We start from the raw sequence: 14,828 nt of genomic DNA, 5'->3' as shown, positions 1-14,828 counted from the left end.
CCACACAAAGATCAGTGTTTTCTCTTCAGTTTGAGGTAACATTTTTTTCTCTGAACTTTTTCTTTTTTGAAAAATTGTATGATCAATACTTGTTCAATGGTGTTGGAATTAATATATGGTTAACATTGTGGGCCGATCTACAAACCCACAGTGATGTTTTTTTCTTCTTTTTGCAATGTCATTTTCTAAAACCTTTCAGGTTAAAAAAAAAATCTAGTTTCCTACATTATAAATGTAAAAGAAATTTATGATAAATGTATTGTATTGTGGGGGAATAAATATATGTTGAATACCATGGGAGTGCACGCATATGTTAAAAACACTATGTAAATGTTTATTTAGTTATTTATTTTTTGGATTTCTGTTTCTTATGGTTCTACCAAAATTGTCACGTAGATCCTTATTCTTGCATAGTTATGACTTGCACTTGAATTTTGCTTATTTTATACTTATGTGTCATTGTGCTATGCATATTTTATTATAGGTTAGGTGTTTTACTTAATTATCAATTGAAAATGCTTATCATTTATGTGAATTTATACTTCAAGCATGTCTAGATATGTGAAAATACATTCAGATTTGACTGTGTACAAGCAAGCATGATTGTGAACCAAAAGATAATTTTAGGTTGTTTTTAAATAATGTTAATCATAGGTATGTTTTTATAGGCCTTAAAAATAGGCTTTCCAGGAAGTATCAAACCCAAAGTGCCTAAAACCCACTGAAATTCTACCAGAGTTTAGCTGAAATCTTGGTATCTCAGTCGTCTCAGTAGGTTTGAGATACTGAGACGAGATGACATCTTGAACCTGGTTTATAATGAGGTGTTTCGTGCTTTAAAACTGTATTCTGTCCACCATAGTGCATGCTTATCTTTGGTCCATCTTGCATTTCTCCAATATGATAGGAAAGTCTCCTAAAATCACCCCTCGGATTCGTCTTGCATCTCTCCAATATGATAGGAATGTATCTTAAAATCACCTTTCTGTTACCAGATACAACTCTTAAATCCTTGAGTGGGCTTTTATTTGCTAATAATCTAGAAATAATTGTTCTATGTGTTGCAACCATGTGTATGGTTCCTAACTTACATTTCCATATCTTCATTGGTAGTCTAGGGTTTCACTTGACATACATGTTAGTCTTGGTGCCATAAATCTGGGCTTTTTGGACCTCCACATGTTTCTACATTTAAGGTTTATTTATTTATTTATTTATTTGATGTTTGATCATAAATTTCTTATCTGGTTGTGGAACAGCCAAAGGTTGCGACCGACCATTCATGAAATTATCACATCCAAAATAAAAGCTCATGCGGCTGCAGTAAATTCATCGAGGCCCTGCACCATACAGGCCCCCACTTCGGCTACTTCTGGTGTGCATTACTGGAATGGGCAGTTGGGAAGCTATCGATTGCTGAAACGGAAACCCCAGGATGAGAGCATGCTGGCTGGAACACTTGTGGCAGTTAGTCCTGTCTCATCATTGTTGGCTCCCAAGGGAGCAGCACATGCTGCAGTAAAAGAGCTTCTTGACTCAATATTAGACACTGTAATCCGAATCCTTGGTGAGATATCGTATCATACACAAGCTTGTCCTTCTGTTGGAGTCAATCCTCATGACTTTAATTCATCCAGAGAATCATGTTATCGTTGGTGAGCTCCTGGAGTCTAGATCTGCACAACAGAGTGATATGAGCACTCCAAGGTTAATGAATGGAGATATCAACAATAACCCTGATCCTGACGCGTCACAAGCTACTGGAGGCTACAGCATAGGTTTTGCATTCACGGTCATACAGGTAACCGGTGTATTTTTACTTATTTGATCTTCTCCTGAAATTGTTTTCATAGTATTTCTTTTTTGTGAAGAGTGAATGCCAACAATTGATATGTGAGATTCTTCGGGCAACTCCAGATGCAGCATCTGCAGATGCTGCTGTACAAACAGCTAGACTTGCAAGCAAGTCCTCCAAGGAAAAGAGGCAAGTACATGGCAGTCAAGTTTGATGCATTATAATGTACTATTATACTATTATTAGATGGAAAATTTTCCTTTAAAAATGCCATAGTTGACATTTACACAAGACCAGTAATTAAGTATTCAAGAGTCTTTCACAAATTCCTGTTGGTAATTTTCTCCTGTTATGACCAAATGGTGTAAAAATTTCCAAAGCTTGGCTTCACCTGAGGCTAAACAACTCCATGCCTAGTTGTCCAGACCTGTCAACCAACTGGATCTTCAAGTTTAGAAGCTTGCTTGACTACATATTTTCACTTCCTTGGGCTTGCTTTCATGCTACTCCTTGATGCTCAACAGGATGCCAATTTACCACCTAGATTTCTTATCAACAAAATAAGCTAGTACAGCACAAATATTCACCATTTGGATAACATGTACTTGACCTTTGAATATAGAATCTTTTGGTTGTAACTCCAAATGTAGTTCCTCTGTTAAGATTATTTACCTTTTTTAGCAATACATCCCAATAACTACCATTTTTTAGCCATCTTGGACACTGTTGAAGTTTAAAATTCCTTTTCTTTTCAAATGGTTCATGTTGTTCGTATGCTACAAGAATTTTTTATATTTGTTGCTGTACTTCACCATTCCACTAGACAAAGTATTATTTAACTTTATTCTTTGCTCAACGGTCTTATATATGACCATTTTAAGCTTTGTCCCTAGACTTCCTACCAATTAGCTCAGGTACCTGACTTCAGGTTTTCCTGGGTTTATGATTCTTATGTAGTTATATGATACTGAATTGGTATTTTGGTTTCAGGCATGACAACTCAGAAGAAGGTTTTACGTTTGCCTTCCGCTTTACAGATGCAACAATTTCAATATCCCATGAAGGTTCTTCAGGATCTCACAGTTGTGTGCTTGAAGATTTTGTGATTCATCATCAATATATTGTTTTAAACTGAAAAGTTTGCTGCCATATTTATCTCTGGTCTTATTTAATTTGAAGTTTGATGATATCTTTTTTCCCCTCTGTTTTACGTTCCTTTATTTATTTATTTTGTTATGCTCTTCTCTTTTTTTGTGACCAGTTGGAACAACTTACTGAACAAAGAGAATGGTATGAGGGTTCTGCCACTGAGGTAGGGTGATGGAAAAGGTCTAGGGCTAGGGGTATTTCAGTAATTTCCATATACTTAGGGTTTGCCCAGGAAATTCAAGGGACTGGGAAGGCTAAATCAGGTGGTTTTAAGGTCTTCTGAGGTTCCAAAACACTGCTGTAATAGATGTTGCAGAACTGAAATTAAACTAACAGTCAAAATTAGGGTTAGATTAGTTTCAGCTAGGGTTAGGGAAGGGGAGGGGTTTTGCTGTTGTGCAGTTCAGGACTGGTTGTGAGACTTTTCTGCACTTTCAGAACCTAGGTTTTAGGTATTCTGGGTTGTGGGAAGGTTTGAACTGTAAGGGGACTGAATTTCAAAAGTTTCAAATTCTGCAGAATTTGTTAATGAAGAAGAGGAAGTGCAGAATTTGGAAACCTAGAAAAGGCTTAATTCAGAAATTAACTGCAGGTTTAAGTTCTAAAGGGTGGGGTGATCCAAAGGAGAAGAAAAGGGGAATTTAATGGGCTGGGATTTGAAAACTACAGGGGAGGGAAGTGGGGCTGGGAGGGTCGTGGGACTCGGGGGAAGTGGCCAAGGGAGTCATAGGGCCTAGGGCTGCTGCTGCACAGGTGCGACAGCAAGGGTGTCACACCCCACCTAGTCGGATCCGGTCATACCTGAATGCCCGTGGGGATGATACACCGCAAGTTCTAAGTTTAGTGACAAATCCATACAAAACATGATATAGTAAAATCAAACGGACAAGAATAAATCAAGTTTCAAATATAAATTATCAAAATCGAAATAATAGTTACAATCATCCATTACTTCAAAACAAAAAGTATAACATCAGAGTTTTGAAAAGAAAAGAGGGTAATTTTCATCGCAGCGGAAAACTAAACTAGGCTAGTTCTCTAATGGAATCCCACCCAAAAGAACAGTCTTGACACTTGCATGAAGCTCCATGTGCATACACTTCTTCTTTGGTCACTCCTTCAAGAAGATATGTCGGCAACGAATCCTCCACTTGGAAGAAGTCCTCATAACCTGCAGTATAATCTAATAGAAAAAAACATATAAAAGGAATGAGTTCAACAGAACCTAGTGAGGTCAACTCAACATCATATCCCGCATTCATTCTCAAGATTCCACCCCACACATATAACATAAATATTGATAGTGTAATTAATGACAATGATATGATATATGAATGATTATGCTCCTAACTCTATCATGAAGTCTCTATGGTAGACACGCATTAAGTCATACACCAGTCTTCTTTGGGTGGTCTCATCACTCTTCCCTCACGGCACTCAAGCACGTCTGTTGGGTTCTCCGCGGTTGTTGGGTAAAGTCCTGCCAAGCCATGGTTGGGGATTAGGTCACCACTCTCTCACATCACCATTGGTATAAGATCTGGCGCGTGTCAAGGATAATCCTAGGCTCAATGCAAAGTCATATAGTCTCGTACTACATGTGGTATAGATACTTCCCCTATGGCACCAACCAACTTGGTTCAGCATCCGATATCTCCCCTCATGCCTAGTGCCTTGTTGGTTGGATACTTTTCCCCTATGAATGGAATCCTTAACGGGAGGCATCTGTTGGATCCCATCCCTTAACCCAATGGTCATCCACATATAATGAACATGATGATCTCCATGTCCTCTCACGGGTTGGTTACCGGTCTTAAGTGCTCATGAACCCTTATCTATTATATGCAACCCTACCTCACCTCTCTATGATGATAGTGGGTCTGTTTGGCACACAGGACCCAGCCACTAACATCACGGGTTAACCGGCTTCGATAACCCCTGCCGAAAGGGTAGTAGTACTCATGAGGTCACCTAACCCAACATTTCTAGACATGCCCTAGGTATGTCAATCAAAAATCAGGGAAAGCGCCAAGGGCACTATAGGAATGCGTCCCATACCGCCTTCTCAGGTATCCTATGGCAGAAATGCCAAAAGGGCATTCCCCATTCCCAATCACAATCTAAGCAATCACATAATGTCACTAGGGCAATGAGTGAACCCACAACCCTAGTAAGCAACATAAAATAAAAGGAGTAATTTAATTCAACATCATCCATATATTTTCATATCAATAATTTAGGATTCAACAAGAAAAACTCAATCCATTCAATCTCATCCATCTCATCCATCTCATCCATTCTCATATCACTATTCAAAGATATTGAAAAATAGAAGACATAATCACAAAATAATACTAAAGCAAGTAAAGATATTAATAAAAAAAATTAATTAACATAATTAAACATGTAAGATAATGTTAAGTATATTCCTCACCTTCCAACTAGATTCCTTTCTCCAAAGTTCAGTAATTCCTTCCCACAAGTTTGGCGACTAAAGATACAAGATATATAAACCTATTTATGCAAAAGAAATAATTATCACCAATTAGAGTCAATTTGGGTTTCAAAGGATATCCCAAAATCTTCCCACGAAAACAGAATCCTTACCACTAGTTTACAAAAGGGTAGTTCTCAACTTACTAGTGAATGGTCTCTAATTCGCCACCAATTCGAAGTCTAAATAAAACAAAACTTTGGGGGAAGCTAATTGGCAGCAAAAGGATCCTACGGGTACCTTCAATTTGATCAAATTTAACCCAACTCAAAAAGTCCGAAATTTGACTCTCCTAAATCACCCGTGGGTGACCCGGGGAGTCAAAATGCATCAATCAAAGCAAGGGATCTTACCATTACTCCCACAAACTAGGAAGGGACATTAACATAAGAAAAGAAAAGCATCCAAGATACCTAACAACCTTCATTTTCAATATCTCCCAAATGAAGAGAAGAGAAAAACTCCCACCAATTATAATTAAAGAGAAGGGTTAAAGAAAACTAACCTTTCCTAGTGATTTCGCGAAGATTTGGATCACAAAACACCTTCGGAAGGATGGGAACCGCTCTCCCTCTTGGTTTCTCCTCTTCCCGTAGCCTCAAGCTCGTTCTTGCATAAAGAAATGCGGTTATGGATGAGTTAAAACATAAAATAGGGCTTAAAAACCCGAAATTCCAATTTTGCCCCTAAATAGAAAATGGGGTGGGATTTGGTTCACCCAACTGGCCCAACTTACCGTCCATGGTTGGACCCTCAAACGGACTCCGAATTCGGTGATTTTTGGCTCGTTGGAAAGGTCTTTCGACGATCTTCGATTTGATACCTTATTTGCGTCACTCGGATTCTCCATACCGATCTAAGGATGTTCCAAAATCACCCTTTTTACACCATCATAATTAATCTTCTTTCTTCACTTAAACTTTAGGAGAGTTGTTGAGTCATCATAAGGGTCATCCACCAACATTGGTTCCATTTCCAATCCTTCGGGCTTGACTTGAATGGACCACAGTTGTCGCCGACTCGAGGCTCGGGTTTTCGGTCTTGAAACCACGGGTTAAAGGGGTAGAAATCCGGGGGATTTCAACAAATGGCAGGGGGTGGCAAGGGGTGCGCAGAACAAGGGAGGGGCAGGGGAGAGGTGCGATGGACTTAGGGGAGGTGGGGGAGTTTAGGGAAGGGCTTCTTTACTTACTTGAATGCTGGTATGCTTGAATGGCTGCTTGATGATCACTTGAAAAGCTGCTAGATTGAAGAAGATAATGAAGAAGCTTAAGGAATTTCACTCAACCAGGGCCTACTCAACAAGGACACCCTGATCCTCAACTCAATCAAAATTATTAATCATCAAAACTGATAATTACATTGCATGAACATGCTATTAATAACCTGAAAACAAAAGGCTTTGACTGGGGTTGGGAATCCCTAGTTGTTAAAGATCCCGACTCTTGACCAAAACACTCTTAAAAGGGAATCTAATTACTACAAGGTCTCAACCCTAAGATTGGAATCTCACTAAAACACACTTTAAATTAATCTTAAAAGTTTTACATGTTAATTAAGATAACTTAGGACTCAAGCAACAACTTTAAATCAAAATAGAACTGTCAAAACAAAGAAAACTCCTAAAAGATAAGAACCCCAAGAACCCCTTGGATAAGAAATCTTATCCATAACTAACTTATAATGGACTTTAAGACTTGAACCCTAAAAGGCGTGAAAATGACCAAAATGCCCTTAAGGGGGATTCAGCCAGCTTTGCATTGGCTTCTTTTGTTTGAGCATTGGGCCCAATTATGGGGAGGGGGGTCAACTGTGTTCACATCAGTTTTCCCCTTCTCCCCTTCTTGCAAACATTTATCTCCTGTGAATGTGCTTGTCATGTATTTCAGGATCAATCCTTTGGAGGGCTTCCATGTGAACTTGTCCTCGCATCTTGCAATGGGGAGGAAGTAGTAGGTACAAAACAATCAATACTGCTCCTTGACAGAACTCTAGAGGAATGATGGATTGATAGATGTGATGTTTGAGTCTAGTAGCCTCTTCTTTAACAAACCAACAAGGCATGATGACTATACCAAATCCAAGGTAGTGTGCTACTGAGGTGAGTCTGTTAAGATACCCTTTAAGGTTAACAGTGGGTTCGGTGTAGTACAGGAGAGAGGCTGGTGCTGACCTAAACCTTGTGGGCAGCAACTTTGGAACTTCAATTTCGGGGGGCCACGATGATCTTCACTCAAAGCAATTCTCAGAGGCATGCCCTTTGCTGATGTAGTTGCCTTGATCATGTCCCTGCACTTCTTAGAGGCAATCTTTTTTGTGTGTTAGGCTTTGTCTTCAAGGGCTTTGATCTTTCCAGGGTCTTCCACGATTTGGACCTCGTGGTCTTCTTGGGATTCCTCTGTAACTACCCTAGAAATCAGGGGCAGCATCATTGTACTTGTTACTAACATCCTTTTGTCTTGTGGGCTGTCCAAGAGTCCTTCATTGTCAAAAAAATCTTCTAGGGCTGCTTCTAGAGGTGGACACTGTACTTCTTCTTGAGGAGTTGAGTGGTGACTTTGGGAGACTGTTTCTCCCCTTCTTTGAGGGCACTACTGACTAGGCAGTCTTGGATGTAGTGGCTGGGGCTGCTGTAGTTGGTGTAGCTTGTTCCCTTGTGGTCTGTCCTAGGAGGGGAGGGAAGAACTGTAGAAAATAGAACTAGTGGTGTATGGTGGGTCCCCCCTATGAACAGCACTTTGACTGATGTGGTTGATATGGATATCCCTGTTTCGTGCTCTTCTGTACCATTCCTCCTGATTTCTTCTATCAATCTCAGTGAACCTCTGGGAGTGGTGGAGTTGTTGGTGTCGTGTGACTTGATGTTTGTTAAGAAACACAATTTTGGTAAATGGTTTATTGATCAATGTGATCTCAAGCCCTCTATTTATAATTAAGTGGAAAGTACACTATTACATAAATACCCTTACTTGGGTAACAAGAAATAGAAATTTACATGAATAAAAACTCTAATAGAATTTGACTCCTAGTAGAACTCAACCAACACTCCCCCTCAAGTTGATGCATAGATATTAGTCATGCCCAACTTGCCTACAATAGGAAGGAAATCTTCTTCTTTCAAACCCTTAAAGAAAACATCTGCCACTTGGTCTCTGGACCTCACAAAAGGCATGCAGATAAACCTTTGTTCCAACTTTCCTTTGACAAAAAACTTGTCAATTTCAATGTGCTTAGTTCGATCATGTTGTACTGGATTATTAACAATACTAATAGTAGCCTTGTCACAATATAGCATCATAAGGTTTGAAACTTGGACTCCAATATCTTGTAGCAAGCCTTTCAACCATAGTTCTATATTCAACTTTGGTACTGGATAAAGCTACCACATTCTGTTTCTTACTTCTCCAAGTAACTAGATTACCTCCAACAAAGGTACAGTAACCTGAAATTGACTTTCTGTCTGGAGATCCCGCCTAGTCAGCATCAGTTTATTCTTCTACTCTTAGATTATTAGTGGGTGACAAAAGTATTCATTTTCCAGGAGTTCCCTTCAAATATTATAGTATTTTGGTAACAACTTTCATATGAGATAAATATGGATCAATGGTTCGATGGTTCAATGGTTCAGGGTGGTTGAAAGGGGTTTGTAACAGTTTTTGAGGTCCCGTTTCAGAAGAAGAAAAGAAGGTGGAACCAGGAAAGAAAGAGAAAAAAAAAAAAGATGGAAGAGAAGAGCAAAGATGGGTCGAGAGATGGGCGATGAGTTTTCGATGAGTCTTGGGATGGATTTGCGATGGTTACAGAAGAAGCAGAAAATTTCTGCAATGGTTGCAGAAGAAAGAAAGAAAGAAAAAAAAAAAACCGTCGATGGTTTCAGAAGAGAAAAAAAATTCTGTGATGGTTTCAGAAAAAGAAGAAGACAGTATCAGAAGAATAAGAAAGAAAAAATTCTGCGATGGTGCTATGGTTGCAGAAGAAAGAAAGAAAAAACTGTTGATGGTTTTAGAAGGGAAAAAATTTCTGAGATGGTTTCAGAAAAAAAAAAAGAAGAAGAAATAAAGAAATTCTGTGATGGTTTCAGAAGAAGAAGAAGAAGAAGAAGAAGAAGGAATGAAAAAATAAATTAAAAGAAGAGGATGCAGCGGATGGTTTGGCAACGGAGCAGTTGTAGCGGCAGTGGAGGTAGGTTTCTCTTCCTAATCGAACTTAGGCTCTGATGCCATGTTGAGAAACACAATTTTGGTAGAATGGCTTATTGATCAATGTGATCTCAAGCCCTCTATTTAGAATTAAGTGGAAAATACCCTATTACATAAATACCTTTACTACTTGGGTAACAAGAAATAGAAATTTACATGAATAAAAACTCTAATAGAATTGGACTCCTAGTAGAACTCAACCAACAGGATGGTGTGTGCAGAATAGGAGAGGGGTAGGGGAGAGGTGCAATGGACTTAAGGGAGGTGGGTGAGGGTAGGGAAGGGCTTCTTTACTTGAATGCTGGTATGCTTGAATGGCTGCTTCATGATCACTTGAAAGTTGCTGGATTGAAGAAGATAATGAAGAAACTTAAGTAATTTCACTCAACTAGGGTCTACCCAACAAGGAGATCCTGATCCTCAATTCAATCAAATTTATTAATCATCAAAACTGAAAATACATTGCATGAATAAGGTATTTATAGCCTGAAAACAAAAGACTTTGACAGGGTTGAGAATCCCAAATAGATAGAGATCCGAACAATTTACCAAAATACTCTAAAAGGGAATCTAGTTACTACAAGATCTCAACCCTTAAATTGGAATTTTACTAAAACACACTTTAAGTTAATCTTAAAAGCACACACTGATTAAGATAACTTAGGACTCAAGCAACAACTTAAAATCAAAATAGAACTCTCAAAAGAAATCAAACTCCTAAAAGATAAGAACCCCCAAGGATAAAGAATCTTATCTTATCCAAAACTAACTTATAATGGACTTGGACTTTAACTCAAAATTTACTAACCCAATTAAAAAACTAAAGTTAGATCCATAACCCTTGGATCAAGGGGATTCAATCTAGACCCATATTAAGCCCCAAAAGGCCTCGAAAATGACCAAAATGCCCTTGGGGGGATTTGGCCAGCTTCGGGTTGGCTTCTTTGGTCTGAGTATTGGGCCCAATTATTTGGAGGGGGGGGAGGTCAACCGTGTTCACATCATAGGGTCCCCACATCAAAATAATGTGGAGAAAGTATGAAATACAAAGAACCACTCACTCCTCAAAAAGACTCATCGTTCCTGAAAGAAATCCTTGGTTTAAGTAGATATTACTTTGCATAATCATCATCTCTCATTTGTACTCGTAAGAGAACTTTGAAACAAATTACCTATAAATGCACAAGGTTATGACTAGAATGAGTGTAGTACTGAGGTTCCTTGGGGGAATCTATCTTTCACTCACTAATTGACAGTATCTTCCCTTCAATCAACTGCCTGATTGAGGTTTATTTCTGAACCTGTTGTTAATCTAGTCCTCTTATCATGGTTGTTAATGTAGTTTAACAAATTATGCAACTACGTGGAGTGATTGGTCAGAAAGTGTAGAAAATCATAGAGAGGTTTAGCAGGATCAGTTAGAACATGAGAAATCCTGCAGTTCGGTGGAATCTGTTGCAGGTAACAGTTGTTGCAGATTTCAAAAACAGAGCAGGATGTGTTGGAACACGTAGCATCCGTAAGCTTTTGAATATAAACAAGATTTTTTCTCTTGGATTTCTCTGCCCATCCAGATTCTGGTTTTGCATATCCTTCGCGCTGAGACATTAGAAATTGGGATCAAACTGTTGCTGTGTTGCAGCAGCCTTAGCTCAACAGCTTCAGCTGTTAAGTAAGGGCAACAATGTGTATTAAACAACACTAAGGTGTCAATTTGGTATGGAAACTGCATACTGGAGGTCCAAAATTGAAACCGTCCATGTAAAACCATATTGTCCCAAACCATTTCAAAAACCGTATTTCAAAAACTACATGTTACGGTTTTTGAAACCTATTGTGGCATGGTGTAGAGTGTTGGGCTGGTAAGAAGCATCATATAGATAAACTTTGTAGCAGAAATGAGGATGCTAAGATGGATGAGTAACAAACTAGAAAGAATAAGGTAGCGAATGCTCATGTTAGAGCTGGCTTGGGAGTAGCTGTGATAATTGATAAGCTACGAGAAAGTTGATTGAGGTGGCATGACAATGACCAATTGAGGCCTTTAAACGCCCCTATACGAAGAAATCATTTAATTCAAAATTGAAGGAATTAGAAGAACTAGGATACTTGATAACCTTAGGAGAAGTGGTGAGAAAGGGTGTGGTAGCTTAGGCCTTATATCTTAGTATGTCCTCAAATAGAGTTGAATGGAAGATAACGATCCATGTAGCTGATCCCATTTAGTTAGGACAAGGCTTTTCGTTGTTGTTGTTGTTCCTATTGCAATATAGTATGGTAACGGTTTTTGGTGCGTACTAATGGTATATACCAAAACTATACCATCAAAAATCGTTAAAATGGTTTGTATACCAGAACTCCACTATTACCATTTAATACTTTATATGTATCATTTACATACACTATTTTTGTTTTGCAACTGTACCATGGTATGCTAATGGTTTTGTAAACATAGATACAAAATGGTAGGAAATGGTTTCAGTTTTGGGTATTCATTTTCTGTACTGTAACAAAACCATACCACTAAACATCCTTAAACAATGTCTCACTGCAAGTGCAGATCTGTATGCACACAGCCCTCCATGTAACAGAGACTTAAGTCAAAACACCATCACATGGCACATGGAGAAATGCGTATGGGAAGTGGGAACCCTGTTGCACTTCCCAGGGATCAAACATTCAACCTTGTTGCTTTGATACCATGTTAACTCACAACCTCTAATGCAAATGCTTGAGCTGTTAAGCAAGTGAAACATCAATGTATGTCAACACAACCTAGTTACATCTGCTCTTGGATACCATACTGAACACAGCTAAGAGTAGTTCTGGGGAAACCTGCTTTAACCTTGTTCTGATGGGGAGCATGAGTCGACTGGGTTGGTATGAATGTTCCTATCCTGAAAAGAAGTTCTAAGTTTTAAACCCATGCAAGTGAGCTCCTAAGGGTAGAGTTTTTTTTTTTGGTTTGTGTCCTAATCAGTCTAATAAGCTGGTCTGTACTACTAACTTGTTTTTTTCCTCCCCCCCCCCTCCCCATCATATTTTATTTTTTTGAGTTTGTTTTACTTGTGAAAAGTTTTTAATGGCCCTTGTTAGTTGGTGTTATTATGAAGAGCAGTTTATGTCTTCATTCAGTAGGTTTTGTTTCTTTCAAAAGATTGTAATGACTGGAGTATTTTCTTGTCCTACTGTGTCTTCTAAAATGTGATACAATACAGAAGCTGCTTTTTTTCACCCTGTGTTTTCTACTGTCTTCTGGTCTGTATTCTGTAAAACAGAATTTTTCAGTCCTCTTTCCCTACCTGATTATATCAGAGCTGAAGTCTTCCATTAGCCATTGTGGCCCATAAAGCCGACTCTGTGGCAGTTTAACCAACAATGACCCTATGAACATCATGGTGATTTTTCGGAAGTGAAATCTGGAGACAATGAATACTTTAAAGACTACAATGGAAGGTGCATACCTGTATATCCAGGCTTTTACAAGACGATGACCAAAAGTTTCATTAAACCACAAGGAGGGGAGACTGTGGAGGCTGGAAATGCATGGTTCAGAAGTTGCTGCTGTTGAACATAGACAGCAAAACCGAGAATAACATCAATAAGTTCTTGTTTGTCCATGCACTGAAAGGAAGTGAAGAATTAGGGAAACCGAAGAAGAGGATTCCGGTGATGGATCTGGTGTAGGGGGCACTGACCAGGAACAAAATGTTGATTTCGTAAATCAACTTGACGGTATTTAATGGTTTCCGTATATTAAAGATTTTCTTATTGGCTTATGGAAGTGTATGGTTGCTTTAAATAATTGGATGCTTTCTAAGATAAGAAGGTGAATCTAGTTGCTCATACATTACAGTTAGGAGCAGCTTCTTGGTAGGACTTAGGAGAAGTTACTGGTGAGTAGAAAATGGCCAAGAAAGCTTGCCATTTGAAGCTGGCCATGCCTGTGGGAAAACTTACAATCATTTTATGATGGTTCTAGGTTTATGAACACTGTAGTGGGTTTGTTGGTTGAAAAAAGTGTTACCACTTTCTTAGGATTGGAAACTCTGTTTGCTTGTCTTTTAGTTGTTCCTTCATCGGTTACCCTCCATTCTTTACAGGAAAAAGAACTGTGAATCATTTTAGTGTAATGTTGTTGATGTGTATCATTATTATTATTCTCAATCTTCAGCTTTACTTTCACTGTTATAAACTGATTCACTTCATAAAAAGAGACCTAATTAATCTCCACCATAGATTTCTTTCTCCCAGAAGCCCCTCTGAATTGATAGGTCTGTGTGCATAATGCATTATTTTCTCTTTGTGGTTCTCTTTCTACTTCTGTATTCCTTCTGAAGATTTGTATGCTTTTCCTTGGGGGTAATATGAACACTTTTATGTGAGTCACTGTGATTTGTGTCTTTCCTTCCAGGAGTTGGTCGCATTCGCCAGGGATGGAACAAGAGGGGTCCAAATGTATTACAAGAAGGTTACGGAACTGCAGCTGTTCTTCCTGAACAAGGAATTTATCTAGCAGCTTCCATATATCGACCTGTACTTCAGGTTGTGTACGGGAACATGTCGATCTGCCTTTGTAGGCATATAATATTGTGCATGATACATTTAATTGACTAACCTAATGTAATTTGCAGTTTACTGATAAGATCGCTTCATTACTGCCTTCTAAGTATTCCCAGCTTGGGTAAGCTTGTAAAACTCTTTGCAGTTTCCACTGTTCGTGTCGATTAAAGTCTGCAAGCAAAGAGCATTGCTTCTAGAATTTCTTTTAATTTCTATTAGCACTGAATGTTTATTGGAGAAAATAAACAAGGGTGGAAAATTTTTTGCAAGTATGTAATAAGTACTACTAAGCATGGTAGAAGATCTTGCTCTTGAGAGAGATCTCGCCACCTTGAAAAAGAGAGATCTCAACCATCTCGGTGAGATCTCGGTCGAGATATACAATTTTTTGGTGTCAGTCGGTGGCCCATCTCGGTGGGTTTTAGGGTCCCAATTGGGTTGAAACTTGGTATTTAGCTTATTTAAGGCCTTTTAAACACGTTGGTGGCTTTAGATTTGTTAGAAACAACCCTATGTATGATTTCTAAGTCTACCCATAGTGTGAAACCAAAATGTAGTAGGATTAGGGAATGCAATGTTATACAACATGTAATATAGAACCTTTAAGGCATATAAATGAAAAGCAAGT

The 14,828-nt window shown here is 38.6% G+C and overlaps 1 protein-coding gene across 1 annotated transcript in view; it reads left to right on the top strand.

Annotated features, from left to right (window-relative positions):
* Positions 1 to 14,828, top strand: part of LOC149021192 (exocyst complex component SEC8-like) — a 67,464-nt gene that overhangs the window by 31,720 nt on the left and 20,916 nt on the right. The window contains exons 9-14 of the mRNA XM_089149460.1: positions 1,260 to 1,567; positions 1,638 to 1,801; positions 1,872 to 1,984; positions 2,786 to 2,859; positions 14,052 to 14,182; positions 14,272 to 14,321. Of these exons, the coding sequence (XP_089005586.1) occupies positions 1,260 to 1,567; positions 1,638 to 1,801; positions 1,872 to 1,984; positions 2,786 to 2,859; positions 14,052 to 14,182; positions 14,272 to 14,321 (840 nt within the window). The remainder of the gene's footprint in view (positions 1 to 1,259; positions 1,568 to 1,637; positions 1,802 to 1,871; positions 1,985 to 2,785; positions 2,860 to 14,051; positions 14,183 to 14,271; positions 14,322 to 14,828) is intronic.

Source organism: Hakea prostrata, chromosome 3, assembly GCF_041222555.1.
Source record: "Hakea prostrata isolate BN-2017 chromosome 3, UWA_Hpros_2, whole genome shotgun sequence".
NCBI classification, from domain to species: Eukaryota; Viridiplantae; Streptophyta; class Magnoliopsida; order Proteales; family Proteaceae; genus Hakea; species Hakea prostrata.
The sequence above is the reverse complement of the archived record's forward strand: the minus strand, read 5'-3'. Positions and strand labels throughout refer to the sequence as shown.